The sequence below is a fragment of the Eschrichtius robustus genome, chromosome 5 (assembly GCF_028021215.1).
Source record: "Eschrichtius robustus isolate mEscRob2 chromosome 5, mEscRob2.pri, whole genome shotgun sequence".
Taxonomy (NCBI): Eukaryota; Metazoa; Chordata; class Mammalia; order Artiodactyla; family Eschrichtiidae; genus Eschrichtius; species Eschrichtius robustus.
Genome location: NC_090828.1, coordinates 61,157,147 through 61,183,992, shown reverse-complemented (window position 1 = coordinate 61,183,992; position 26,846 = coordinate 61,157,147). Strand labels below are relative to the sequence as shown.

The following is a 26,846-nucleotide window of genomic DNA, read 5'->3' as shown; positions in this document are numbered from 1 at the left end:
AGGTCACGGATGAAAAGAACACCCTCACCGGATCCCCTGCCAACTGGCTGGTCCAGCTGAACACCAGCCCCTCTAAGAACTGATGTTACAAAAACAGCTCCCCTCTGTCGTCCTCTGTCATTTCTCCCCTACTTTATGCTCCGTGAATAGCAGCTGTTCAGGGTATTGCCGAGTGAGCACAGGGGTGCTGCAATCAGAAATGTGAGTGAGCGACACAGCAGGAGGAGGCTGGGGCCGAGGGAGGTGTGTTCTGGTGATACAGTGAGTAAGTGGGAGACACGACAAACCGCCAGACAGCAGTACGATGGCCCACTGGGGAGCGTGTGAAAGGTTATCAATTACCTCGATTAAAAAAAAGCCCCCAGAAGTCTCTTTCACCAGTAGAGAAAAATCACAGCTGCTGAGGAGAGTCTTGTCAAGTCTCTTAGGTGGATTGGTGCTTTGTGCTAGCTTCTTCTATAAAAGTCAGATAAATTTTCTAATACTGTTTTCTAGTTTAATGTTATTGCTTTAATCATTAGACTATCACCAATTCCTTCAGGCAATAGGAAGCGATTGAAGATTTAATGAGATTCATATTGCTTGTCCTTAAATGTTGATGACTTCCTTCATGCATATTAATCATTCCTGACCTTGATCTTAAATTCCTTCCCAGCACAGATTCTCATCAAGCATACCTACTAGATCCCTCAGCGTTCACCAGGCACCTGGTTTGTTTCCAAACGTACATTAACTCTAATGTTCAGTGTACATCAGATTTTTCAGTACCCTTGTCTGATTTGTCTTCTAGTTCTTACTATGATTATAAATCTGGAAAAATTAGGGGGAGAAAAATCAGCAACCCTGAAGAGGGGATTTAGCCTAGTTTAAAAGACTGTTCTGTTCAGCAGACCTTGAACATGCCTTAATTGGTTGTCTAGGTCAGTATGTCCAACTGGCAGCTCTCAGACCCCATCCAGGCCACAGAGTGTTTCTGGGTGGCTGAAGTGTGTGCGCTCCGGCTGGCGAGCAGCAGGACTCGGCCTTTGTCCCCCTGCTTTGGCGGCCCCAGCCTTTAGTTCAGGCCTACCCCCTCCTGCCACAGGGGTCTGGGAAACCCTGGCTGACCACCTGGTCTCCTCACGCCCAGCATCCGTGCGTCTGCATCCCCACCCTTGCCCCAATTATCTCCTCAGCCACCTTGGCAGATTTTCTAACCAACAGTCCTTGCCCGAACCAGGACCCAGGGAAGGAGTCGTTGGAGTGTGTGAGAGGAGAGGGGAGAGGGCTGAGGAGTCGGGGGGGGGGGGGAAGATGAAAGTGAGAGCGAAGGGGTGTGGGGGAAAGAGGGAGAAAGGATCACATCAGTTGAAGAGAAAATAAATATGTAAGACCTTGAGGGTGAGGGAGTCTGTATACAAGGAGACAGAAGGAGTAGGAAGAACTAGGTAAAGAGGTGAAAGAGCTTGCGTACGGTGATGCTGAGATGAGGAACAAAAGAGGTAAATTTGCGTGTGAAAGAGGCCACCTGTGAGAGAATGGGAAGAGAAAATGGAGAGAGCAAAACAGCTCTGCTCCACAGAACCTGACCAGGCGCATCACTGGGAAACATGGTCTGACAAAGCATTTTTTTCAGATTTGTGAATATATTTATAACAAAAAAGTATTGTTATAAAAAAGTTAGGGCTTCCCTGGTGGCGCAGTGGTTGAGAATCTGCCTGCCAATGCAGGGTACACGGGTTCGAGCCCTGGTCTGGGAAGATCCCACATGCCACGGAGCAACTAGGCCCGTGAGCCACAACTACTGAGCCTGCGCGTCTGGAACCTGTGCTCCGCAACAAGAGACACTGCAATAGTGAGAGGCCCGCGCACCGCGATGAAGAGTGGCCCCCGCTTGCCGCAACTGGAGAAAGCCCTCGCACAGAAACGAAGACCCAACACAGCCAAAAATAAATTAAAAAAAAAAAAAAAGTTAAACCACAAACAGACCCTTAGGAGATTACATTACATTAAGGTTATTTTAGGATGTCCCAAATGCTTGCTGGCGTGTTGATTGTTTTAAATGTGGCTCATCCCAACCAAGAAGTTGGACAGTATCGATTTTGATGATGTTAACTGCTTAGCATTTTTAAAAAACAAATAAATGGAGTGCTTTTTACATACAAATGGAAGTTTTTCAGCTTCTTAAGTAATCTTCTGTTGATATCATTTAACTGAATAAGTAGGAAGATATCCATTTTGTGAAGTAGGTTTCTCATATTTAATAATCAAAATCTTTCTCTTTTAAAGATAACTTTTACAAAATAGTCAGAAATTTTCATACCTTTTAACTCAATTATTTAATTCCACTTCAAGAAATCTATATTCAGAAAATAACTAGAGATGCTGGCAAAGATTTCGTTTTAAGGATGTCTATTACAGTATTACTCATATTAGCAAAGAACTGGAAACTCCCTAAATGTCTAATAAAATAGAGGAATGATTAAATTATGATACATCCGTAAGATGAGAGAGACTATTATATAGTCGCTAAACTACTTCTTCTAATTCATCTCCACACTACACTCAGGTGGCCTTTTAAATAGCACATTGGATCATTTCACTTCCTCTTAAACCTTTCCTTGGCTTCCCATTGCACTCACCATGAAAATCCTGACCTCCAAGGCTTTGTCTTATCACCCCAACTCTCCAATGCCTCCATTCCTGTCTACTGGCCTGCTTTTCAGGTGCTCTCATTCCCTAAGCCCTTTTCTCCCCAGGACCTTTGCACATGAACTTCTCTTCCCCAGCTGTTGTCTGGCTAAGTCCTGCTTGTTCTCGAGGTCTTAGCTTCATCAAAGGGATTTCCTGACCCTCTTTACCACCCCTGTACTCCACCCCCCAGTATACTCACTCATTGTGACCTAGGCTTCTCCTTCATAACACATATCACATTTTAAAATCATGTTCATTGTGTGGTTGTTCTTTTAATGCCCAGGTCCCCTCTGAACTTTGTCATTTTGTTCTCCTTTCTAAGAGAGATCCTCAAGTTTATTCTCTGCCCCTTCAATTGAAGTTTTCCTTTCTGTTGTCATATTTTTAATCTCCCAGAGTCTGTTTTGTTCCCTGAAAGTTTTGTTTAAAAATAGTATTCTGTTCTTGTTTCATGGTTGCAACATGGTTTCTTGAGTATATTATTAATATACTCACCATGGTTTCTTGAGTACATTATTAATAGTTTTCTAGAAATTTTCTTCTCTATATATTGTTTCCTCTGAGGTTTTTTTTTTTTTTTTGGTGTTTATATTTTATATAAGAGACTTTCTCAGACACCTGGAAATCCATGGTTGCTTGCTTCTATATAAGAATGGGGGATTTAAAAATCTGAGTGGGCTCGTGAAAGACAAAGACTGAGAAACTGTCAGAGACTGTAGAAGACTAAAAAGACTTAACAACTAATTACATTGTGGAATACTGGATTGGAGGCTGGCCCAGAAAAAAGGACATTAGTAGAAAAAATGGTGAAATTCAAATAAGATCCATACTTCAGTTCATATTAATCTACTAATACTAATTTCCTGTTTTGAATGGTAAAACTCTGGTTATGTACAATGTTAACGTTAGGGTAAGGTGATTGAAGGATGTGTAGGAACTTTTTGTCCCTCTGTTTCCCTTTGTACTATTTTCAAAATAAAAAATAAAAACAAGACAAACTGAGTGGAAGCTCCGAGCAAGGGGTGGGGACAAGCTGCTGTGGGTCAGCTCGGCTGTGGGGTGACCTGATGGGGCCATTGAATGAGAAAGCGAGATTGATGATAAGCAGGGAGGAACAGGTTCAAAGCAGCATGGCATAAAGATCGCCCTGGCTTGAGGGAGGAGAATGATTTGGAGGAGGACTCTAGAAACTGAGAGAACAGTAGGGAAGCATTTGTAACCACGTGGGGCAAAAGATGACAGTGGCTTGGACCAGGGTCGTGGGCGTGGAGAGAAGTGAATGGTTTTAGGAGCTGTTGGTGAGGTAGACTCACAGAATGGTTGTTGCTTGGATTTGGGGATGGGGATGATGGAAAAGGATGAGTGGTGGGTGACCCCCTGATTCCCAGGTTCTGGTTTAGGCAGTTGAGTGGATTATGGTACCATTCATAGCGAACACTGGAGGGAGGACAAGGTTTGGAAGAGAATGTGATCAATTTACCATGGAGAGTGTTAAGTGTGAAGTGCCCAGAGGGAGCCAAATGGAGATTTCCAGTAAGCGGAGGAGATGCACAGGTCAGGAGAGTTTGGGGAAGGGACTGGGCTAGAGATGCAGATTTGGAAGTCATGACCATGTGGTGGCTATGTGACGGAACATATGTAAGCTCCCTAGGGGACGGTAGGAGCTTGAGAAGAAGAGGAGTAAGGACAGAACCCTAAGAAAAACTGATATATAAGGAGTGATCAGGGAAGGGAAGCCTACGAAAGAGGCTGAGGAGTAGCTAGAGAAGTAGGAAGCCTTTATGGTTACTTACCTTTTAGTTAATACTTTAAAGTATCAGATTCTGAGGTAAGTTTCCAGATTCAGTATGGTTGACTTCTCTCCTCAGCACCAACCCTGCCTTTCCAAATACCTTCCAGATACCCTCACATAGAGTCCTGCTGCTACTTGACATTCAGTAAATCCAAACTAAGTCTTCCCCAGACCAGAACCAACTTATCCTCTATTCTTTCCCCTTTCTGTTAATGACACCACTGTCATCAGAGTCATGTTTGACTCCTTTCCGCTAATCTGTATGTGTTTAATCAATTATCAGGTTATATAAATTATACCTCTGCAGTCTCTGGTGTCCATCCCCTTTCTTACATTCCCTAAGTTACCACAGAGGTTTAATCCCTCATTACTTTTCATCTGTCCTCTTGTAATAGCCTCTTAACTGTGCAATGTCCTGATTCTCCATTGCAATCCATTCTACCCTTTTAACTTCCCTAAAGAGTAATTTTTTAAAAATTTTATTGAAGTATAGTTGACTTATAATGTTGTGTTAATTTCTGCTGTATAGCAAAGTGACTCAGTTTTGTATATATATATATTCTTTTTCATATATATATTCTTTTTCATATAAGAGCAATTCCTGATATTGGCATTAACCTACTTAAAAACTTTAATAATTTGCTTAATTAAATCTAAACTGAGCTCTTTAAACCTTTCAGAATATAGTCTTATTTTACTCTTCCAAATAAGCATACTCAATACTTTAGCAAAAACAAGACCACTCGACACTTCATATACTCCGGCCTTTCATAACTCTACACTTTTGTTCATGCTTTACCCTCAGCCTATTATGCTGTTCCTTTGCCCTTCATTTTTGTCAAAAGCCTCTCTGTATATCAAGGGCTACATCAAGCACCACCTTCTCTATAGAGCCTCTCTTGGTCTTCCCTAATAATTGCGATCATGCCTGCCTGCCTCCCTTCTTCCTCTCTTCCACCAATATTGGAACCCTACCAGTTGGGGAAGTTGCAGGAAACCGAAGTCATTCTGGCTATTTCAAGCAGAAGTGCCTTTAACATGGAAATTGGGTGTCCATAATTGTTGGGAGGTTAAAGAAACAGCCTGTTGGCGGAGCGTGCGGGAACGACTTCCAGAACGGCTCCTCCTTTCCTCCAGAGCCAGCCCACCCGGGGAGCGAAGCTGCCACCACCTCCAACTGCTTCTGGATACTCACGAAGCCAATGTGGGATGCTAGGATGTTGCTCAGAAAACCCTTACATTTCCACATCGTGCTCACCAGCAGAAGAAAGAATAGCAGAAGCAGCAAGAATGAGGCCTCCATCACACTCCCCACTTCAGATCTCCCATGAATGTTTCTAACTGGTAAGGTGAAATTCAGATGTAGAACCTTGATGTTGGGGAGTCTGGGAAACATAGTTCTCAGCTATTGAGTCTCCACAGTACAGAAGACAACTGAGGAGGAGGTTGGAATGCAGGCTGAGACGATCATTTTTTCCACGGACACTTACTGTGAGCCATGGGGTGTTATATTTGTAATAGTTTTCACACTAACCTTGTCACACAAGTGGATTATCAAGTCTGCTAGGATAGGAGTATGAATAATTCCTATACCCCCTCACAGTAAATACACAAGTTTCTATAGAGGGTAAGAACTAAATAACTATTTGCTATATGAGTGAAACGGAGTCATCTTGCCAAGAGTAGCATCATTACTTGGATATAAGGGAAAACCTTTTAATATTAACCCAAGACAAGACAAGGGAGTAATTAAAAGGAAGTCTAAAAAACTCCAGGGGAAATTTCTGTTTGTTTATGTAAAAAACAGAAGTTTAATTGAGATTCTAGCTACAAATTACTTCTTTTTTCTAACACTGAAGAGAAGAGAGCCTGTAGATGGTTCTAATGTCATTGAATAAGAAATGTCCTGTGGGGGAGGTGCAATTGCCATTGATGTTTGAAATGAGAAAACTCAGGGTAGTAGATGGAATTGAGTCCTGTAAACTTGTGTCTGCTTATTAAAAACAGAAATAGATGACTTACTGTGATGATTAGAAGAAAAAGAAAAGAAGTAAAAAAAAATTACTAGAAAATAGATGCCTCTGGAAAATAAGGAGGACTTTCATGTCATGGATAGCCAAGGTGATCAACTTGACTTCGTGGCTATTGACAGGTTTATGAGGATGTAAGGACTCTAATAATAAATTGCGGTCAGGGTTTGAAGGGTAACTTATTAAGATACAACAAATAAGATAAATTGTATTAGAAATCTTTTCTTTATCTGAGATAAGAGGCTCACTTAAGAGATACTTCCCTAAGTAGTGCAGAGGTAGGACCATAAAACTAAATGAGGAGTGGTAACTTCAGCTCTGGGTATAACTTACCATGTGACCTTAGGCAGGTCCCTTAGTTGGCAGCCCATGGCTTCAGCTGCCATTCCTTTGCTGATCGATCTCTCTGTCTATTCATTCCCCAAAGCTCACTGTCCTCTAGTTAGAGATAGGCTATCCCAGCGGTTCTAACTGTATTGTGCGTTTAGAATCACAAGAGTCTTTAATGTCTTCCCACAGTTCTTTAAACTCCTTATTTTAGAACACAAAGCTCTTCATATTTTGACCCTCAGCGTGCATCTCTAATCTTGTGATGGGCACTCTTCCCTCAAGCCATAACACCTATAGATTTTACAAAGACTACTCTTTGTGTGAAATGCATACACCACGACTATCTTCATCTGGCACTACATTTATGCTCATTCTTTAAAATTCATCTCAAGTACACTTTGATTGACATGCACCATCTCTTGGTTCCAGCAGCATCCTTAGCGTACCTCTAGTGCTGTACTGTAACCATGGGTTTATCGGTCTATCTTTTTTTCCCTTCTAGGCAATAAATTACTTGAACATGGGGATTCTGAGTAGTAGGTATGGAGAGGGGCCTGGGAATCTGCATGTTCAACAAGCTCCTTGGGGAATTCTGAAGGCTCAGACCTCAGTTGTTTTTTTTTAAACTATATCCTCTGTATATTTTATTTTATTTTTTTAACATCTTTATTGGAGTTTAATTGCTTTACAAGGTTGTTAGTTTCTGCTGTATAACAAAATGAATCAGCTATACATATACATATATCCCCATATCCCCTCCCTCTTGCGTCTCTCTCCCACCCTCCCTATCCCACCCCCTAGGTGGTCACAAAGCACCGAGCTGATCTCCCTGTGCTATGTGGCTGCTTCCTACTAGCTATCTATTTTACATTTGGTAGAGTATATATGTCAATGCTACTCTCTCACTTCATCCCAGCTTACCCTTCCCCCTCCCCATGTCAGACCTCAGTTTTAATTGGTTTCTAAGATCTACTTCAACTCTGAACTGTCAAGGCTTTTCTTCCTTGCATTTTTAAAAATAAATTTATTTATTTATTTTTATTTTTAGCTGCACTGGATCTTCGTTGCTGCGCACGGACTTTCTCTAGTTGCGTCGAGCGGGGGCTACTGTTCATAGTGGTGCGCAGGCTTCTTTCTCATTGCGGTGGCTTCTCTTGTTGTGGAGCACCGGCTCTAGGCACGTGGGCTTCAGTAGTTGCAGCACGCAGGCTCAGTAGTTGTGGCTCACGGGCTCTAGAGCGCAGGCTCAGTAGTTGTGGCGCACAGGCTTCGTTGCTCCGTGGCATGTGGGATCTTCCCGGACTAGGGCTCGAACCCGTGTCCCCTGCACTGGCAGGTGGATTCTTAACCACTGCGCCACCAGGGAAGCCCTTTCCTTTCATTTTAACTGGTGTTGAGGAGGGGAGAAAAAGCTTTTGGGTAGCTGATTAAAAAAAAAAAGACTGCCCATGCAGTCTTCTTTCATGCCCACTGTAAGATTGCTTATTATACTGAATGTAGGATAAGGTAGATAAGTAGAAATAAGATAAATTCCCTGATTTCATTTAAGAGTGTTGGCTTAATCTGTTAAACTTTTTTTTTTTTAATTTTATTTATTTTATTTATTTATTTATTTTTTACTGCATTGGGCCTTTGTTGCTGCGTTCAGGCTTTCTCTAGTTGCGGCGAGCGGGGGCTACTCTTTATTGCAGTGCACAGGCTTCTCATTGCGGTGGCTTCTCTTGTTGCGGAGCACAAGCTCTAGGAGTGCGGGCTTCAGTAGTTGTGGCACGCAGGCTCAGTAGTTGTGGCTCGCGGGCTCTAGAGCACAGGCTCAGTAGTTGTGGCGCACGGGCTTAGTTGCACCACAGCATGTGGGATCCTCCCGGACCAGGGCTCGAACCCATGTCTCCTGCTTTGGCAGGCAGATTCTTAACCACTGCACCACCAGGGAAGTCCCTGTTCAACTTTTTATTCATTAATTCTGAGACTGTTTGTTGAGGACTTGTCATGTGTCACTATTCTAGTCGTTTGTTGCACATCAATGAACAAAACAGACAAAAATCCCTACCCTCAAGGAGCTTGCATTGATAGGCAATAAATAAATATGTTAAGTAAATCACAGAGTATTTTAGAAGGTGATAAGCAATGTGGAGAAAATGGAACAGGGAGGGAGGACTTTCTTTTACTTTGTCAGTGCTTAGTAATAAGTTACGAGAGAAAATAATTTACTTAATTTGAGCTGTTTAAATAAGCCATACTTTAAAAGGCAGAATTTAACCTGCACCCAATCAGAAGAGAGCTTGGGGTTTGCAAAATTCAAGTCTGGTTTCCGTTTATAAAATTGACAATAACTGTCTTTCCCATTATGTTATTATATGTCAGTAGGAGAGAAATAATTTAAGGAATTGCTCCCAAGGAATCCTAGTAAATTATGTGATTTTTTTACCACTATAAAGAAAAAGGAAATAAGGAATTAAGCCACAAAGCAGTAAAAAGAAGTTTGTGTTTTATACTGATCTGCAAGGCTGATTTAATTTTATTATTTAAAAAAAAAGAAACCCACTTCATTGCAAAGCCTCTTTTCTTATCTCTCCACTTCCCCTTTTTAATTTTTGGTTTGGATTTTCATGTTTAGATAAAAAGTATGGGTCCTTTTAGAATTTATAGGGAAGCCTCATCATATGCATGAGAAGCACAGGACTTTAGCTTCACCTGTCTGGGGTGCTCAGGAGTAGGCTAGTTTTGTGGGGAGAATCACGTATCCATCTTTACTTTCAAATAACTTAATCAAAAGATCAAACATGTCACTGTAAACAGTCTTAAAAGTCAAACTAATGTCACCGGCAGAGTCAGCTAAAAGAGTGATGAGTATTGTTTTGCACAGCAGTTGAAACTGTTTTCAAAGTCCTTCCACAATGAGGTAGAAAATGACTTTTCTCGCACTCCTTAAAAACTAGAACTGTGTGGTAATTCTGATGACTGTCAGTTCCTGTGGGGTGTTTACACAAAGGTACTTTTAAATGAAGAGTCATTTTTAGAGCAATTAGAGACAAGGCTAGACAGAGAATAGCCGGCTCAGGGGCCTGGCAGGTCGGGGTTAAGGTTTATTGACAGGACAGGGTCAGGCGTCTGCTCAGCCACCACTGCCCCTCCTACCTGCCCTCCGGATACATCCAAGACCTCAGCCAGCCGGGGCTCCCTGCTGTAAGCCAAACCCCCCTGCACAATGTGGGAAGGGAAAGAAGAAAGGAGGAAGAACAGGCGAAGTTCTGCAGAAACATTACAGTTCAGTCTTGAAACACAAGTTTGAAAATATTTATGTCTATTTTTCTGGCCCAGATGTTGTGTCACTTTAGGAAGAAGAAACTTTAAAACATACAAAGAATTGTCTGTTCTTTCAGCTTTGTAGTTTGCAGTTATTGCATCCTGCAGAAAGAAATTGCCTGGCCAAAGTAGTCTTTTAATTTCATTTTTCAGTTTTGAGTTACAGGTTTCTGGCAAGCTCCCTGACCACTACTGTTACCTGGTGGCGCCTATATTTCATCAAATTTAGACGTGCAGACTACCTGGATCCAGGCCCAGATGAACTGTTGGGACTGATAAACATGATCCCACCCTGCCCCCATGCATGCTCCTGCTTTTCCCTTTAAGGGAATCTAAAACTTTGAGTCCTTGGGTCCCCAAGGGAGTTAAGAAAAAATGTGTTCTGGTATTCGGGTAGTCGAGTTTGCGCCGTGGTTTTCTGTGCTGCATCTCTGCTTGCCCAGAGGCTGGTGCACATCCCAGCCGTGCCCCACTTCTCCAGTGTTGGTGATTAATGCAGGGAAAATTTTTTGTTTTTAATAAAAACAAGCAGAGACATCTGTCAGTCAAGGCAGAATTTGTTTGACATCTTGTGATTGCTGCTTACAAAAAGAATGACGGCAGTTGTTAAACAAATAAGAAAAAAACTGCTGTTTATGAGTAGTTTGCAGATATCCTAAGGATATCCTTGTAACATTACTGCCTTCGCTCGTATAGGTAGAAAATAGTAGAATGAACAGAATCATTAATTTTTGAAATCTGGGTTGTATTAGATTTAAAGTAATAATAAAAATGGAAATATTAAGCAAATGTATTATTTTTAGCTGTGTAATATACTAGGGGCTTTTCCTTTCGTTAGAATATATTTCAAACATTTGTTTTTATGATTGCAGGGGGCGTATTAGCATTCAATGTAATTAAACTTAATTGCATTTCCTATATGAATTATTTTTAGTCTCTTTTTAAAATGCATTTATGATTCTTTTCCTCTATACTAGCTATTCCCATACGTTTGCCCTGAGAAAAGGTTATAGAAAATTTGTGTATTTGCTTGGAAAAAGTCAGAAATCACGAATTAGATTTTAATTTAATTTAGAATTTTTGAAATGAAATTTTGGGATATAATCAAGTGGGAAAAGCATGAAACTCTTCAGGGTCTGAGGTTTTTGTTCTCATGCCATGTTCATGTGATCTAAGAAAAATACTTAATCTCTGTCTGGCCCAAGTTACTCTACTTGGGAAGTGTTACAATAATTTCAGTCCCTGATGATGTGGAAGTATCAGATCACATATTTCCATAGGTACTGGGTGAGAGTGGGGTTTGCTGGGAAGAGCAGAAAAGGAACTTCTGGAATGTTGGAAATAGTCTATATCTTGATAGGTGTTTGGTTACACAGGTGTATGCATTTGTCAGAACTCATCAAATGATATACTTTAAGATTTAAAGATTTGTTCATATCACAGTATGTGTATTTTACCTCAAAATCCAAAAAAAAAGAGGAATTCTAAACACATATTGAAGTTTGGTTAATGTCATACGTGTTGAAATATGGGGGAGAGGGTTACTGTCTTTGAAACTTACTTTGAAATGCCTCCAAAAGAAAAAAAAAAGATGGATATAGAATGTTTAGAAATGTGATAAAGAGCAAATATAGTAAGGTGTTAATTGTAGGATCTAGGTAGTGTGAATATTTACCATAAAATTCTTTGAATATTTTTATATGTTTGAAAATGTTCATAAAATGTTGGGGAAAAAGTGAAGGTAAAAAAAAAAGAAAAAGGGAAGGTACTGGTTATTGCTCATTAAAGGATTTGTATACCTCCATTTTTTTTTTAATTAATTTTATTTATTTATTTATGGCTGTGTTGGGTCTTCGTTTCTGTGTGAGGGCTTTCTCTAGTTGCGGCAAGCGGGGGCCACTCTTCATCGCGGTGCGCGGGCCTCTCACCACCGCGGCTTCACTTGTTGCGAAGCACAGGCTCCAGACGCGCAGGCTCAGTAGTTGTGGCTCACGGGCCCAGCTGCTCCGCGGCATGTGGGATCTTCCCAGACCAGGGCTCGAACCCGTGTCGCCTGCATTGGCAGGCAGACTCTCAACCACTGCGCCACCAGGGAAGCCCATACCTCCATTTTTAATTCTACCCCCCGTTCATTCAAAATTAAGCCACTTGGATTAATATCAAAAGGGGGGAGGAGTGTGAATGTGAGCCATTTAGATAAATAGAAAAATGTACCCACCTCATACTCTAGTTACTTTTGAAAGGCCGTTACCAAGCATGGAAGCCAAGAGTGTCTTTACAAACAAGAAGAGCTCTGAGAAACCCACATCATGCCCCCAACCAATGACCTCTCTGGGCAGATAAAAATTGGCCTCCAGACCCCTAACCATGGAAAGGGACATGGCCTCCTGACACATAATCTTCACCATTGGTAAGCAGGTAAACCCCCTGCTGTATACCTTATACTAAGGCCCTATCAAATGAAAATGAGCTTTCGGTTTTCAGCCAAATCTCAGGGATTTTGCCATGAACACCTCTGCTTTTATCAGAATGCCAAGCTATCTCTTACATCCTGATAGAGGCCTCTTCTTAAAGATATCTTATATGGGACCTCTGTGATACTTATGTTGTGTGTGTTTTAATCTTGAAGGGTCAAAAGGGTAAATTGGTTCTGGTGGAATTTGAACCAAACTTTTAAAAGCTAATGATAATACATTTTTAAATGAGGCCATGTTGCTCAGTTGGTGCTTGAACAGTAAACTGGAAAGTCAAGATTTGAGAGGCTCAAAGATCTCAATTCTTTCAAGGTCTCAAAATGAACTCTGGCCAGTTAATTTATCTACATTCATTGATTTTCTCACTTGGAAAATGAGAAATGAAACCTGGCACAAAATGCCCAGTCAGGGGTTCTCAAACTTTATTGTTTGTAAGAATCATTTATGTAAGAAACTTTAGTGTGTGTAAAAATCATTTAGTTTGTTAGGGATTCCAGCTTCCAACACCTGGGTTTTCTGAATCAGTAGGTCTGGGGCAGAGCTCAGAATTCTGCATTTTAATAAATGCCTGGTGTGATACTGATGTAATTATTGGACCACGTGAAAACCAGCGTAGGTGTGTTTTGATGGGTACTATGTTAACTGATAGAATCTTTTATTATTTTAGCTTTTTCTTAGGGAGAATTTTACACATACACTAAAGTAGAGAGAATGGTAAAATGAATTTCCATGGACCCATCACCCAGCTTCAACAGTCTTAGTTCACTTCTACCCCTATCTACTCCCTATACACTTCATCCACGGATTATTTGCAGAAGCAAATCTTAGACATATCATTACATCCATAAATATTTCAGTAGGCAACTCTAAAACGTTAAAATATAAGTACTCTAAAAAATATACCATATTAAACCTTACAAAATTTGAGAATAATTCCCTAGTATCAAATATGTCTGTGTCTAGATTTCCTTGATTCTCTCTCTTTTTTTTCCCCACAGTTGATTTGTTGGCATCAGGAACCAAACACAGTCTACACATTGCATTTGATTGATGTGTCTCTTTAATCTTTTAATCTAGAGGTCCCCCTTCCCTCCTTTCTTTTTTTCCCTTGTGATTTATTTGCTGAAGAAACTAGGCCATTTGTTCTGTAGATTTTCTCAGTCTAGATTTTCTGATTGGATCCCCATGATGTCATTTATCATTTTTCTTTCCCCTGTATTTCCTGTAAATTCCATCACTTCCATCCTGAAGTTTGATCAGATTAAAGTTCAATCTGGGGGCTAAAATGCATCATTGGTCGTGTCATATACTTCCATCAGGAGGCACATGTCTGGTTATCTCTCTTTATGTCATGCTAGCAGCTATTGATGATCATTGCTGAGATCTGTTCTTACCTAGGGAGAGCCCCATATTTTGACTATAAGTAGTTCATGGAAGAACCTTCTCCCTCTCATCATGGATTTTTCCTTTTCTAAGTTAGGCTTTTAAAGCTTTCACAGCTTTCACAGTGAACCCATAGCTGCCTACTTAAGACATTGTGTTTGCTACAAAAAGCAGAAAGGCTTTCTTGCTTTCACATCTTAGTCTCATTTTCACAGTATAGTAATCTTTAAAATTTGTCCTAGTGCCTTCAACATTTATTTCAGTTTCTGAGACATATTAAGATGAATGGATGACCACACAATTGAGCAGAAATTTGGGGGCCCTATAATGAAATCACAGTTGCAGGCAAGGTGACCTGGTATAAGTACAAGTGAGTAACAGCCTCCAGTTCTGTACCATCATCCCATCCTGAGGGGAAGGTGATGAGTTTTTAATAACTGTATTTATTTACTTTGTCCTGAAAACAAACATGAGGTTTCTGGATCAGGGGCAGACAGTTATTACTTATAACAATAACCATATTGGTTCCCTATACCCCAGTTTTCTCCTTGAGAGCAATGTGAAGGTGTCTAAAAGAATGAATTGGATATGCCAAGATCTCTCCAGGAACTGGGAATGAATGGGTTCATTCCTTCATTCAACAAACACGTACTGATGGTCGAGTGTATGCAGACACTGAGCCAGCTCTGGAGAGGATGGTAAATACTAGAGTACTCCCAACCTAATGCATAAAACCATATACCTCTGTGTCTAGAATTAGCCATCGAGTCTCATCCTATACTTATAGGTAATCAAATATATATATTTGTACATATGTGTGTGTATTTGATGTTATATATGCATGTGTATACAATTTTATACACATATAGGCACATGTATGTGTGTATTTGATTTTATATATGTGTGTATATAATTTTATACATATATAGGCACATATATGTGTGTGTTACTTGATTTTCCCCTCTGACTTACCTTATAATTTCAAAAATCATTTCCTTAAATCATAGAGTGGCTCATCTTATCTTTAGTTCTTCTCAGCCATTTCTACCTTAGCGATGAGATCCGTATAAACCCAGCCCAGAATCCTGCCAAAGTGTGTTCTTAAGTCTTTGTTCTATCCTGAATTCTGTACCACCTGGAATTAAACCAACTCATTTGAAATGGCAAAAAAAAAAAAAAAAAAAATCATTTCTTCATTTGTAATTTATCTACAGATGTCATTTGCACTGACGTTTGCATGAAGTTTTCTCATCTCCAGCTTCTCAGGTAGCAAGTGAATTAGCTATACTTTATACCCACTTTGGAGTTTGCTCATGTGACTAGCTTTTTTGAGGAGAAAGTGAAATCCAAATTGTGAAAATTAGACTCTGAGAAGAAAATCCCGGTGCAAAGTACTAAATATTTCCTCAGGCTGAAGAGACCTACGGCAGGAGAGGGACAGACCCAACAGCTGCGGTAGGTGCTGTGGATTAGGTCTGGTGGAGCTGGCATCCTGATAGGGGAGACGCAAAGACACAATTAGACAAATGCGATAATTCCACAACGGGAAAGTGCTTGGAAGGAAATAAACAAAGTTAAGAGGTAGTGAGTAACTGGGGAGACCACTTTAGAGAGAGCAGTCCCAGAAGGCCTCTCCGATGAAGTGACATTTGAGCTGAGGCCTGAAGGATGTGAATGAGCCAGTGACCTGAGGAGCTGGTGAAAGAGCAGATGCAGAGACGAGAAAGGACTTAGTATGTCTGAGAACAGAAAGGGGGCCCGGTGGCTGGCTGGCCGTGAGTGACAGGGAGAGTGGAGTGTGAGAGGTAGGCAGAGGCCAGACCACGCAGGACCATGTCAACTCTGAGAAGCTGGAATTAATGTTCTAAAAGCAGTTGACAAACATTGAAGAATTGTAAGCAGGAAAACTTAGTAATTATCTTCACTTAGGCTTTTTTTCTACACATGTGCAAACCTCTGTGTGTGTGTGTGTGTGTGTGTGTGTGTGTGTGTGTGTGTGTTTTGTTTTGTTTATTTTTTGGCCGCTCCTCGCAGCTTGCAGGATGCGGGATCTTAGTTCCCCAACCAGGGATCGAACCCATGCCCTCTGCAGTGAAAGCGCGGATTCCTAAGCACTGGACTGCCATTGAATTCCCTATGTGTGTTTCTAATGGTAGCTTGCTGTAGGTGATCTGCAGTTTGCTCTTTCATTTACCAATAACATCATGGGCATCTATGAAAGGATGATTTATAAGGAAAAATAAGTTTGATTTGCTGCGAACGACATGACAAATAGATGTAAATATGTAAGAACTTGAAGCTGTGGCTAAAAATCAGTTTCCTAGGGGTAAAAAATGGACAGTGCTTGCTTTTAATGTCCATTATAGATACAAGTTCACTTCAGTAACTTAAGAACATTAAAGACATATTCTAACTTGATTCTTGATTTTCTCATAAGCTTATCATGATTAGTATGTTACTTTAATCATGTATTGTTAAAACAACTTTATAGGCCATTTTTAGTCTTCTAGATACAGCACAGCTTGAACAAAGAAGGAAGATAGAAGAATAAGAATTCAGCAAGAAGTGTGTGGTCAAACCATAACAAACCAAGAGATGATCAATAAACTCCACAGAGAATGTGCCACCTTGAAAAGTACGGTTTGCTATTGTCAACAATTATAAATGTACATATTTATTCACTTTTAAAACATATTTAATTTTTGTAAAAATAGACCTAAAAATCCTTAAACTGTAAAAACTCCGGCATCTTTTAGTTCTTGCCCACTTGTAAAATCTAAGCAAAAGCTTAAACAGGAGAAACTGTCTATATTACAGTAAAGCAAAGGCAAGGATTATGTTTTCTGGTCTTAGAGTCCCCCGTAGTATGGGCTTTATGCCAAACATTTTCTAAAATAGCAGGTGAATGAAAAAACTATAGGCTACAAAAATAACTGCCTCGAACTCATGAAACCTGACGTAGCTCATTTTTAAGCCTACGTTAAAAAAAAAATATATATATATATATATATATATATATATATATTGCAGAGGTGGAAATGAACTAACGCAGGCAAGAAGTAAGGGGCCTGAAGATGTGTGACACAGCACTGCTATCACATTACAGGAGGGATATCTCGGACAAAAGCCCTGTCTGCATTCTTAACCCATGAACCCTGGCCCCAGCCTTCAGCATTTGGAAGTATCTTTTTAAATTCAAATCGTTGATCTGCTTCTGGTTTTGTAATAAAGTCACAAGCCAATAGTTATGCACTCATCAGTTACCTTTCTGCCTTTTATGGCAAATTGGAGACCCTGGAGCAACATTGATTAGTGAGAAATATTCTGTTTCTTAATAAAATCTTTTATGTAACTTTCTTCTGTACTGAAAAATTGAAATATAGGGACTTCCCTGGTGGTGCAGTGCTTAAGAGTCCGCCTGCCAATGCAGGGCACACGGGTTCTAGCCCTGGGCTGGGAAGCTCACACGTGCCGCAGAGCAACGCTGCCTATGAGAAGAGGAGCCCCCGCGCGCAGCAACGAAGACCCAACACAACCAAAAAAAAAAAAGTCAATATATTTAGCTTCTCCAAATATTTAGTTGTATGGGACGCTTTTGCTAAAAGGTATCTTTTTTTTTTTTTTAAACTTTGGGTTTATTTATTTATTTATGGCTGTGTTGGGTCTTCGTTTCCGTGCGAGGGCTCTCTCTAGTCGCGGCGAGCGGGGGGCCACTCTTCATCGCGGTGCGCGGGCCTCTTCACTATCGCGGCCTCTCTTGTTGCGGAGCACAGGCTCCAGACGCGCAGGCTCAGTGATTGTGGCTCACGGACGTAGTTGCTCCGCGGCATGTGGGATCTTCCCAGACCAGGGCTCGAACCCATGTCCCTTGCATTGGCATGCAGATTCTCAACCACTGCGCCACCAGGGAAGCCCTAAAAGGTATCTTAATTCCACAATTCAACACTCACCGACATGTATGTATGTATGATACCTCAAGAAATCTTCCTGTTGCTTACTTTTAAGAAATTGTTTTATGGAATAAGTACTCAAGATAATTTAGAAATATTTTATTGTAAGTGCTCATCATTTTCAAAAACTCATAATTCAGAAATATTTCACTGGAAAGGGAGACTAAAGACATTTATAGTTTTTTTTCGCCCCAGAGCTTCATGTTTATGAAACAGATTATTAACAGTGGTGTAACTGAAAACACTGAAAGGGTCCGCTGGCCCCCAAATATCTCCACTCTACAGCCTGTTTGAATCTAAAATTTCCTACAATTAGAATCATTCCTTCGGATTAAGGGAATATCCACACAAAGCCTTTGTTTAATAGGCGTTATCATTCCTGTGTTTTGCTAAGACTGGATTCGAAGGAATGAGTTGGTATGTTTTTAATAGTCTTAGTGAAGAGGTGGAGGGGAGGGCGGGCATTCTTGGTGGGAGAGAAGGGAAACACACCAGTACCAAGGGCTCCAAAAGAGGGCTTTAGGCTGTGGGAAAGGCAGAGCCCCTAGTTCCTAAATATGAAATGACTGCTTATGTGGGCGCCGTATTTAAAAGTAATTGTACCGTACTCACCTGAGTTGTAGAATGGGTATAATCAGATGGACTGTATCATTCGCGAACACTTCTGTCTCTTTTGGAGCAGGATGCCACAGGGTGTGCAGAATAACTTGGCACCTCCACTGCCTCCACCGTCTGGGGGGGAAAGTCCAGAAAACAGTCTAGTTGAATTCTTAGATGGGTTTTTGGCAAGAACACAAGGTCACTTTATACAGCTTGTCTCCCATGTTTTTCACTGAGTGTCTGAAAGAAAAGGGAAAATTTGTGGACCTGATTAAAACAAGGAAGTAACCCAGTGACTTAAAGAGGCACGCTGTGGAATTTGAATCCTAAAATACAGCCCTCCCTCGCTGACTTTTCAGCCATGGGAATAACCAGTTGCTTCATTGTGTGTTTTGTCAAAGTGCCTCAGCCATTTGGCCGGCCTGATGGTTACCTGCTGCCTCTTTTTATAGCCTCTGTGTCCTTTGTTGTTGCCCCGCTGGTCAAACATGTGTAACGGTGCCCTAGGGCACCAAGTGTGCCCTCAGGGAGCTAAGTGCTGCCAGATGTGGGGAGCAAGGGTTGATTCACATGGCCATAATTTCCAATAGCTAATTTTACCTGTTTTCTTTCGGTTTTGGGTTTCTTTCTTAAAGAAAAATCCATTTGGAGTTGGGTCCCCCCCCCCTTTAAATTGCAGTCTTGTTACCTCTAATCTTCCAGCTCCACCCCACCCCCTAAATGAAAGTGTGAGAAGAAAAGGATGGAGGAGATATGTGATTTATTAAGCCTGGGTGACTAATGTTTTTACTTTATGATAAAAATTAATAAAATGTTTCTGTTTCACTGGACTCCGACCAGTATTTTTACTTCAAAGTGCAATTAAGTTTCACTGACTCAATCTTTCATATAGAAATTATTTACACAGAAATAGATAATATTTTAGATCAGAATCTTTTAGATAGAAATTTTATATAATCTCTGATTAAGAACACTGAATTTATTGTTCAGAGCTCTGAGTTTTTAACTAGCTATTCTGAAAACTGGTTAAGTAGAGAGACAGAATCAAGCCTTTAGCTTGATTTCCTGTATGAACTGAACATCAGGATGGCCAAATACGTAGTCTAAAAAAAGGAAGGATTTCTTTATAGAAATATTCCTGCCAACGAATTAAAAAGGACTGATGAAATATTACCACTTGGCAAACCCCTAATGAATGAATGGATCTAGGCACTGACCATCAGTGGCTGCTAACATCACAAAAAGAGAGACATCTGTCAGAGACCTCCTCTTAAATATTCTTGCTAAAAAAACTGAATTTGAATCAAAACAAGTCCCTGGGTTTAATATCAGTCTATAGGAAATATAAGGGACAGAGACACCACTAGATATAACTAGTGAATTCCAGTATGAAGAAGATGCTAAGGACAAAGAAATTCGTTTCTTTAACAAATAAATTACATGGAAGAAAAAATAAAAGAGAGAGGAATTGATTAAACAGGCACAAGAGACATGTCAATCAAATGCAATGTGTAGATCTTCCTTGGATCCTATTTTAACAAACCATTTGTTTAATAAAAAATTGAATTATATATAATTATATATATATAATTTTCATATATATGACAAAAGGAGAGTACCTGAAGACTACAAATATTTGATATATTAAGGAATTACTATTAACTTTTTAATATGAGAAGGTTATATTGTTAAATCATTAAAGAGTTCTCATCTTTTAGATGTACATACTGAAATATTTACAGATATGATATCTGGGATTGGCTTCCAAATAATTCAGCGGGAAGGGAGAATGGTCGTAGATTAAACAAGATCAGCATGAGTGGATAATTGTTAAAGCTAGATGATGGGTACATGGGAGTTTGTTATAGTAATCTGTCTACTTTTGCATATGTTTCTAATTTTCTATTTTTAAAAAAAGTTTTAAAAAAATAGGCTTAGGGACTTCCCTGGTGGTGCAATGGTTAAGAATGCGCCTGCCAAGGCGGGGGACACAAGTTTGATCCCTGGTCCGGGAAGATCCCACATGCTGCGGAGCAAATACGCCTGGGTGCCACAGCTACTGAGCCTGCGCTCTAGAGCCCGCGAGCCACAACTATTGAAGCCCACACTCCCTAGAGCCCACGCGTCACAACTACTGAGCCCACGTGCCGCAGCTACTGAAGCCCTCGCACCTAGAGAACCCATGCTTTGCAACAAGAGAAGCCACCGCAATGAGAAGCCCACGCACCGCAACGAAGAGTGGCCCCCGCTCGCCACAACTGGAGAAAGCCCACGCGCAGCAACGAAGACCCAACGCAGGCAAGAATAAATTTAAAAAAAAAAAAAAAACCTCAAAAAAAAGAAATAGGCTCAGGTTTGAAACTCAGATCTGCCACTTGTAACTTTTGTGATCTTGTGCAAATCCCTTAACCCTCTTGAGTCTCAAGGGTTTTTTTGCCTGTAAAATACATACAAGAATATCTTCCCAGTTTACCTTACACAAGTTGTTGGACCAAATTAAATAATCTGTATGAAGTTATTTTGTAAATTGCTACAAACATGTCAGCTATTTTATTATTGTTATTATAAAGCTTCTGAAAGGATACAGTTTTCCTGCTAAGAAAGTTTGGTAGGTTTTTCTGCTTCAGCAAGCACTATAGTTGTCCCATGTACGTTATATCAATTAAAAAGCCCTGGAATAAGACTATAGTTATATGGCCATCGAGGATATTTATTAACTAGTTTGTAGTAATAGAATAATTATAAGAATTCATTTTAAATTTTTTCAAATACAAATTTCTAATAACCTGGTCAATTAAATATAATATAGATAACTATGCTATTAATTTTCACTGTATAATAAGAATTGTGAATTATTTCTGATTTTCTGTTTTACTTGATTTTTAAAAATTGCTTGAATTTAACATATTAATATTTTGAATTACTTGCATCATAATATACAGAAACCCGATTGTTAGAATGCTTTCTCATCTTTTTTTTGGTTTATTTTGTTTTCTAGTTCTGGCTTTATCCCTCCCTCCCTCCTCCTCTTCCCTCCTTCCCTCCTTTCCTTTCTTCTTTTCCTGCCTTCTTTCCTCTCTCCCTTCTAGCACTTTATTGTGAAGTATAATATATAGAGAGAAACATGTGTAAAAGGATTGGGCAATTTAACGAGTGATTGTAAAGCAAACACCTATATTACTACTGTGCCAGTTAAAACAAAAAAAAAATCAGAATGTTGCCTGTACCTCAGAAGAACTCTCATTGCCTTTCCCAGTCCAAATCTCTTTCATCTCCCAGGTAATCACAATCTTGATTTTAATAGTATTCACTTTCTTACTTTTGTTTATAGTTTTACCCCCATGTATAGATTCTTTTCTTTTTTTTTTTTTTTTAGTTTAAATAATATTTATTTATTTATTTATTTTGGCTGCATTGGGTCTTCACTGCTGCGCGTGGGCTTTCTCTAGTTGCAGCGAGCAGGGGCTACTCTTTGTTGTGGTGCACGTGCTTCTCATTGCAGTGGCTTCTCTTGTTGGGGAGCACAGGCTCTAGGCGCGCAGGTTTCGGTAGTTGTGGCACATGGCTCAGTAGTTGTGGCTCGTGGGCTCTAGAGCACAGGCTCAGTAGTTGTGGCCCATGGGCTTAGTTGCTCCGCAGCATGTGGGATCTTCCTGGACCAGGAATCGAAACCGTGTCCCCTGCGTTGGCAGGCGGATTCTTAACCACTGCGCCACCAGGGAAGTCCCCATTTATCAATTCTAATAGTTTTTGTGTGGAGTCTTTAGGGTTTTCTATTTAGAATATCATGTCATCTGCATATAATGACAATTTTACCTCTTCCCTTCCAATTTGGATACCTTTTATTTCTTTTTCTTGTCTGATTGCTGTGGCTAGGACTTCCAGTACAAAGTTAAATAGAAGTGGTGAGAGTGGGCATCTTTGTCTTCTTCCAGATTTTAGTGGGAAGGCTTTCAGCTTTTCACCATTAAGCATTATGTTGGCTGTGGGTTTGTCATAAATAGCTTTTATTATGTTGAGATATGTTCCCTTTATATTCACTTTGGTCAAAGTTTTTATCGTGAATGTATGTTGAATTTTATCAAATGCTTCTTCTGCATCTATTGAGATGATCACATAATTTTTCTCTTTTGTTGATATGGTATATCACATTGATTGATTTGCATATGTTGAAGCATCCTTGTGAGTGTAGAAGTATTTTAGAGGTACATAAACCGTTTCTGGGCATTAATGTCCACTTGCTAAATTACATCTTCCTACCTAAACACTACTGCTCTGGAGACCAGAGGGAAAAAATAATATAGCTTTAAAAAAGGAGAGAGCATTTATGTACCTTTTTCATTCAGAGTGATACTATACCTATAATGAATGATAGCTCAACTTCTTGATTGCTATGTGCCAGGTGCCATAATGATAAATACTTAATACATATGAACTTATTTAATCCTCACAGTTTTTAAATTTTCCCTTCTTATTAACAGATAGAGAAACTGAGGCACAGAATGATTAAGTAACTTGCTGAAGGTTGGCAGCTAGTAAATCTTAGAGCCAGAACTGAAGTTAGACAATCCAGCTCCCCTGGCTCCATCTAAGTTATTATTAACCAGACCTCCTGCCCATATTGGTGAACTCCAGTTAGAGTGACAGTAGTCCCACAGAGCCACCATGTTTCCTCTCAAGGTGGCTGTACTGGGGCTTGAGGTGTTCGTTCTGGTGCTAAGGGTCAGGGAAGTGGGCTTGCTTGAACTTCAAAACAGACTTGCTTCCTTTCACTTGCTCTAGACGTTGGAAGAAGCTGAAGCAGCATGAGGATCCTAGCTCTGGGGCTGGTACAGGTTTTATGAGAAGGAATGAGACTTGGCCTACTCTCCTCTCTAGCATTTTCAGGGCCATTCGGCCTCCATCCCCTTTCCAGTGGGAGCTGGAGAGGAAGAGGCTGAGAATGGGAGGTAGAAGGCCATAGAGAGGACATTTCACTTTCCCTCATTGTCCATGTAGAACATGTTTTCCTCTAGAAACCACACTGTAAATGGCAGCAACATTCCCAGAAAATCCATAATGTAGCTAAAATATCAGGTGTTTGCAGCTGAATTGTTTCCTAGCTTTTTCTTTTCATTGCAAATGTGTAGTATTTCAGTAATATTATGGGCAAATGGGCTAGCCTAGAACTTAGACACATTGTTTATGTAGGAAAATGCTTTCCTAACAGCTAAGACCACATATTTATCTTGGTGTAGAACTAACTTCTTCCATAGTATGGATCACTGACTACCTGAATATCCTGCTCCAAGCAAACTGTACAACATGCATTTGTTTGATAGTAAAGTGAAAATCATCTCTAATAGGCTAGGGAAGCAATTTATATGGACACACTGTGATGGGGACCAAGCTTTAATAAGCTAAGATATCTTAAAATTCTAGCAATACAAATATCCGTGTGCTTTTCATTTGTCATATATGGGCTTTTATTTACCAGTCTACATAGAACATTGAAACATTGATGTTGCCACCTGAACCACTTTTAGATCTTCAGATTTGTATGGCAAAAGGAATGATAATTATAATCTGCTTCAGGCTACAGGCTAGAATAATTCAGAAGGAAATGTGCATTACTAATATGGCAAAGCTCATAAATTCTCAATGTCAGTTTGCCACTTGTGTCTGAAAATTGCAGTCAGGCTGGTTGGCTAGAGGCAAAAAGACTAGAGTTACATAATATTTATGAGGTCTGAATTAGCCGTCACCAAACCCAAATATTGCCAGCCTTTCAGGTTACTCAGTGAGGTCAGCATCGTCTAGTCATGGCAATGGAGTTGAGAGCAGAGTGGATTTGGTAATGATGACACATTAATTCTAGGTGTAAATTCTGTCCATGTCAGTCCACTGCTACCCCCTTTACAGGATCTATGGTCTTCCTGTTTTATATATTATCCCTGAAATACTTACCTGAGGGGCCCCGTACCATTGTGCAAAAATCTACTTGCTGCCTAAGGTTTTATGACACAAAGGTGGAAATGGAACTTCCCTCACTGCAGTGTTTCTCCAGCACTTCCAGTGTTGAACTTCCATGAAGACTTCCTGCCTCTCTGTACATCACCATGATGGCCAAGCCCCAGACACTTTTCAGATCCCAGCCAGCACCTTATATCACACTGTGCTCAGAAAGAGTTTGGTGTCCAAACCTGTGCCCTCTTGTGCTATAATGTACTTTAGGAGTTTTACTTGCGTAACATACGAGCAGTTAAAACTCAACCCCAGGTTTACTCCAAAGAAGCATGCGTGGCTGTGAACTGCAAATTAGAAATGTGTGAATAACTCTGCAGTTTCTACCATCAAGAAGCATCAGTCCTGGGGCTGTTCCTAACAGGAGCAATTGCAGATCAATGCTCATTTTAAATACTTTGTTTTTTCATGTGTAAACAGCATGCTAGATTTAGAATAACTCTTCCATTTCCTACACTTCTTTGAATTCTTTTATTTTATTTTATTTTTGGCTGCATTGGGTCTTCATTGCTGCACACAGGCTTTTCTCTAGTTGCGGTGAGCAGGGGCTGCTTTTCGTTGCGGTGCACGGACTTCTCATTGCAGTGGCTTCTCTTGTTGTGGAGCACAGGCTCTAGGTGTGCAGGCTTCAGTAGTTGTGGCTTGTGGGCTCTAGAGCACAGGCTCAGTAGTTGTGGCTCACAGGCTTAGTTGCTCTGCGGCATGTGGGATCTTCCCGGACCAGGGCTCGAATCCATGTCCCCTGCATTGGCAGGCAGATTCTTAACCACTGCACCACCAGGGAAGCCCTCTTTGAATTCTTTAGGAAAGCTATTTTTCTTTTTTAGTGCTAGACCAAATGCTCTCTAAATTTTTTATTATTGAAAATTTCAAATATAGGTAAAAGTAGAGAAAAGGGTGTAATCCTCCATGCTATTACCTGTGGGTCAGATATTTATATTGCAAAAAATTAGTCATTTTTTTCTGCCAAATATACGTCATAGGGATTTTCCAAACTTGCAGGTGGAGTTGGAAGTAGTATTCTGAAACTCATGGAAGAGAATACGTCAGGAGAGCATTTGCTCTAAGAGAACAGTAAGGAGAGGATTTTCCCCACACACACCCTGGCCCCCCTTCTACAACTTTAAGGAATATTTGTCTTCCCAGGGAGAAGTCAAACTGAATATGAGAGGATCCTGGCAACTAGAGCTATACAGAGACCTTGGTCGGAAAGCTGGCAGATTAGTTTTAAATTTATTTTTATTTAAAGTTCTTGATTTCTTTCCCTGTTATAAGATGAGGGGAATTTTCGTAATTGTGCTGCTTGCTCAATGCATTCAGACCTTCTTGTGCCTACAGGCACAGTTACAGCAGCATGAAGGTTGAATTAAGATGGAACCCTACCACTGGAAAGATTATGGTTGCCCCATCCCAACCCAGACACACAACTCAACACAAAAACAAGACTAAGCTGTAAATTTAGGTAAGTGTAGAATAATAAGTCCTAAAAAGTTCTAACTCTTTCCCCCAACCCCTCATGATTAGGTCATTGCTTTTGAGGGGGAATATTTTAAATATCAAACCTTTCCCAAAAATCTAGCCTTCTTTTTTGGTGCCTTTAATTTACTGGCACTTCCAGCACCTGTTAGCCTACCTCGTTTAACACTTCATATTTGAGAAGAGGGAGGGTAACACTGGGGAGAGACAAGGTAAGATGGGGTGAGTTGGCAATGATGGAAAGGAAAGTCTAGCTAACCCCAGTCAGTCCCAACTCACTTCTTTCCAGTGGAAAAAGCATGTGAGTCTGTATGTCTGTTTGATTTTTTTTATATATTAAGGAGCATGAAAGTATGACACTGGAATATTATATTTCAACTTTTAAAAACTTATGTTTTTTTTAAAGAAAAACAATTATTGTCCTATATTTAGGCAGATAATATAATGGAAAAATCCATTTATGGTAACAAACAAGAATATAAAATATCCCAGAGTAAACAAATAATAAGGAATATACAGGGCCTATGTGAAGACATTAGATGTCTACTGAGATACAGTAAAGAAGACTGCAGTAAATATAAGGGACATCTCTTAAATAAGACAACTAAATATTTTAGAGAGTCATAGTCTCCCTAGATTAATCTATAAATTCAATATAAGCCCACACTTTATTTTATTTTTTTTAATAATATTTAATTTTATTTATTTTTGGCTGCGTTGGGTCTTTGTTGCTGTGCACGGGCTTTCTCTAGTTGCGGCGAGAGGGGGCTACTCTTCGTTGCGGTGCGCGGGCTTCTTGTTGCGGTGGCTTCTCTTGTTGGGAGCACCG

General features: G+C 40.2%; 1 protein-coding gene across 3 annotated transcripts in view; it reads left to right on the top strand.

Moving 5' to 3' along the window:
* Positions 1 to 26,846, top strand: part of METAP1D (methionyl aminopeptidase type 1D, mitochondrial) — a 77,842-nt gene that overhangs the window by 17,495 nt on the left and 33,501 nt on the right. The window contains exon 2 of one of the 3 annotated variants that reach the window (XM_068543914.1): positions 16,491 to 16,623. The exons of 1 other annotated variant lie outside the window; for it this stretch is intronic. In XM_068543914.1, coding sequence (XP_068400015.1) covers positions 16,584 to 16,623 — 40 coding nt within the window. In that variant the 5' untranslated portion in view covers positions 16,491 to 16,583. Of the gene's footprint in view, positions 1 to 5,746; positions 5,810 to 16,490; positions 16,624 to 26,846 lie in introns of those variants that run through there. One more of the 3 variants, XM_068543915.1, reaches the window with a different exon arrangement.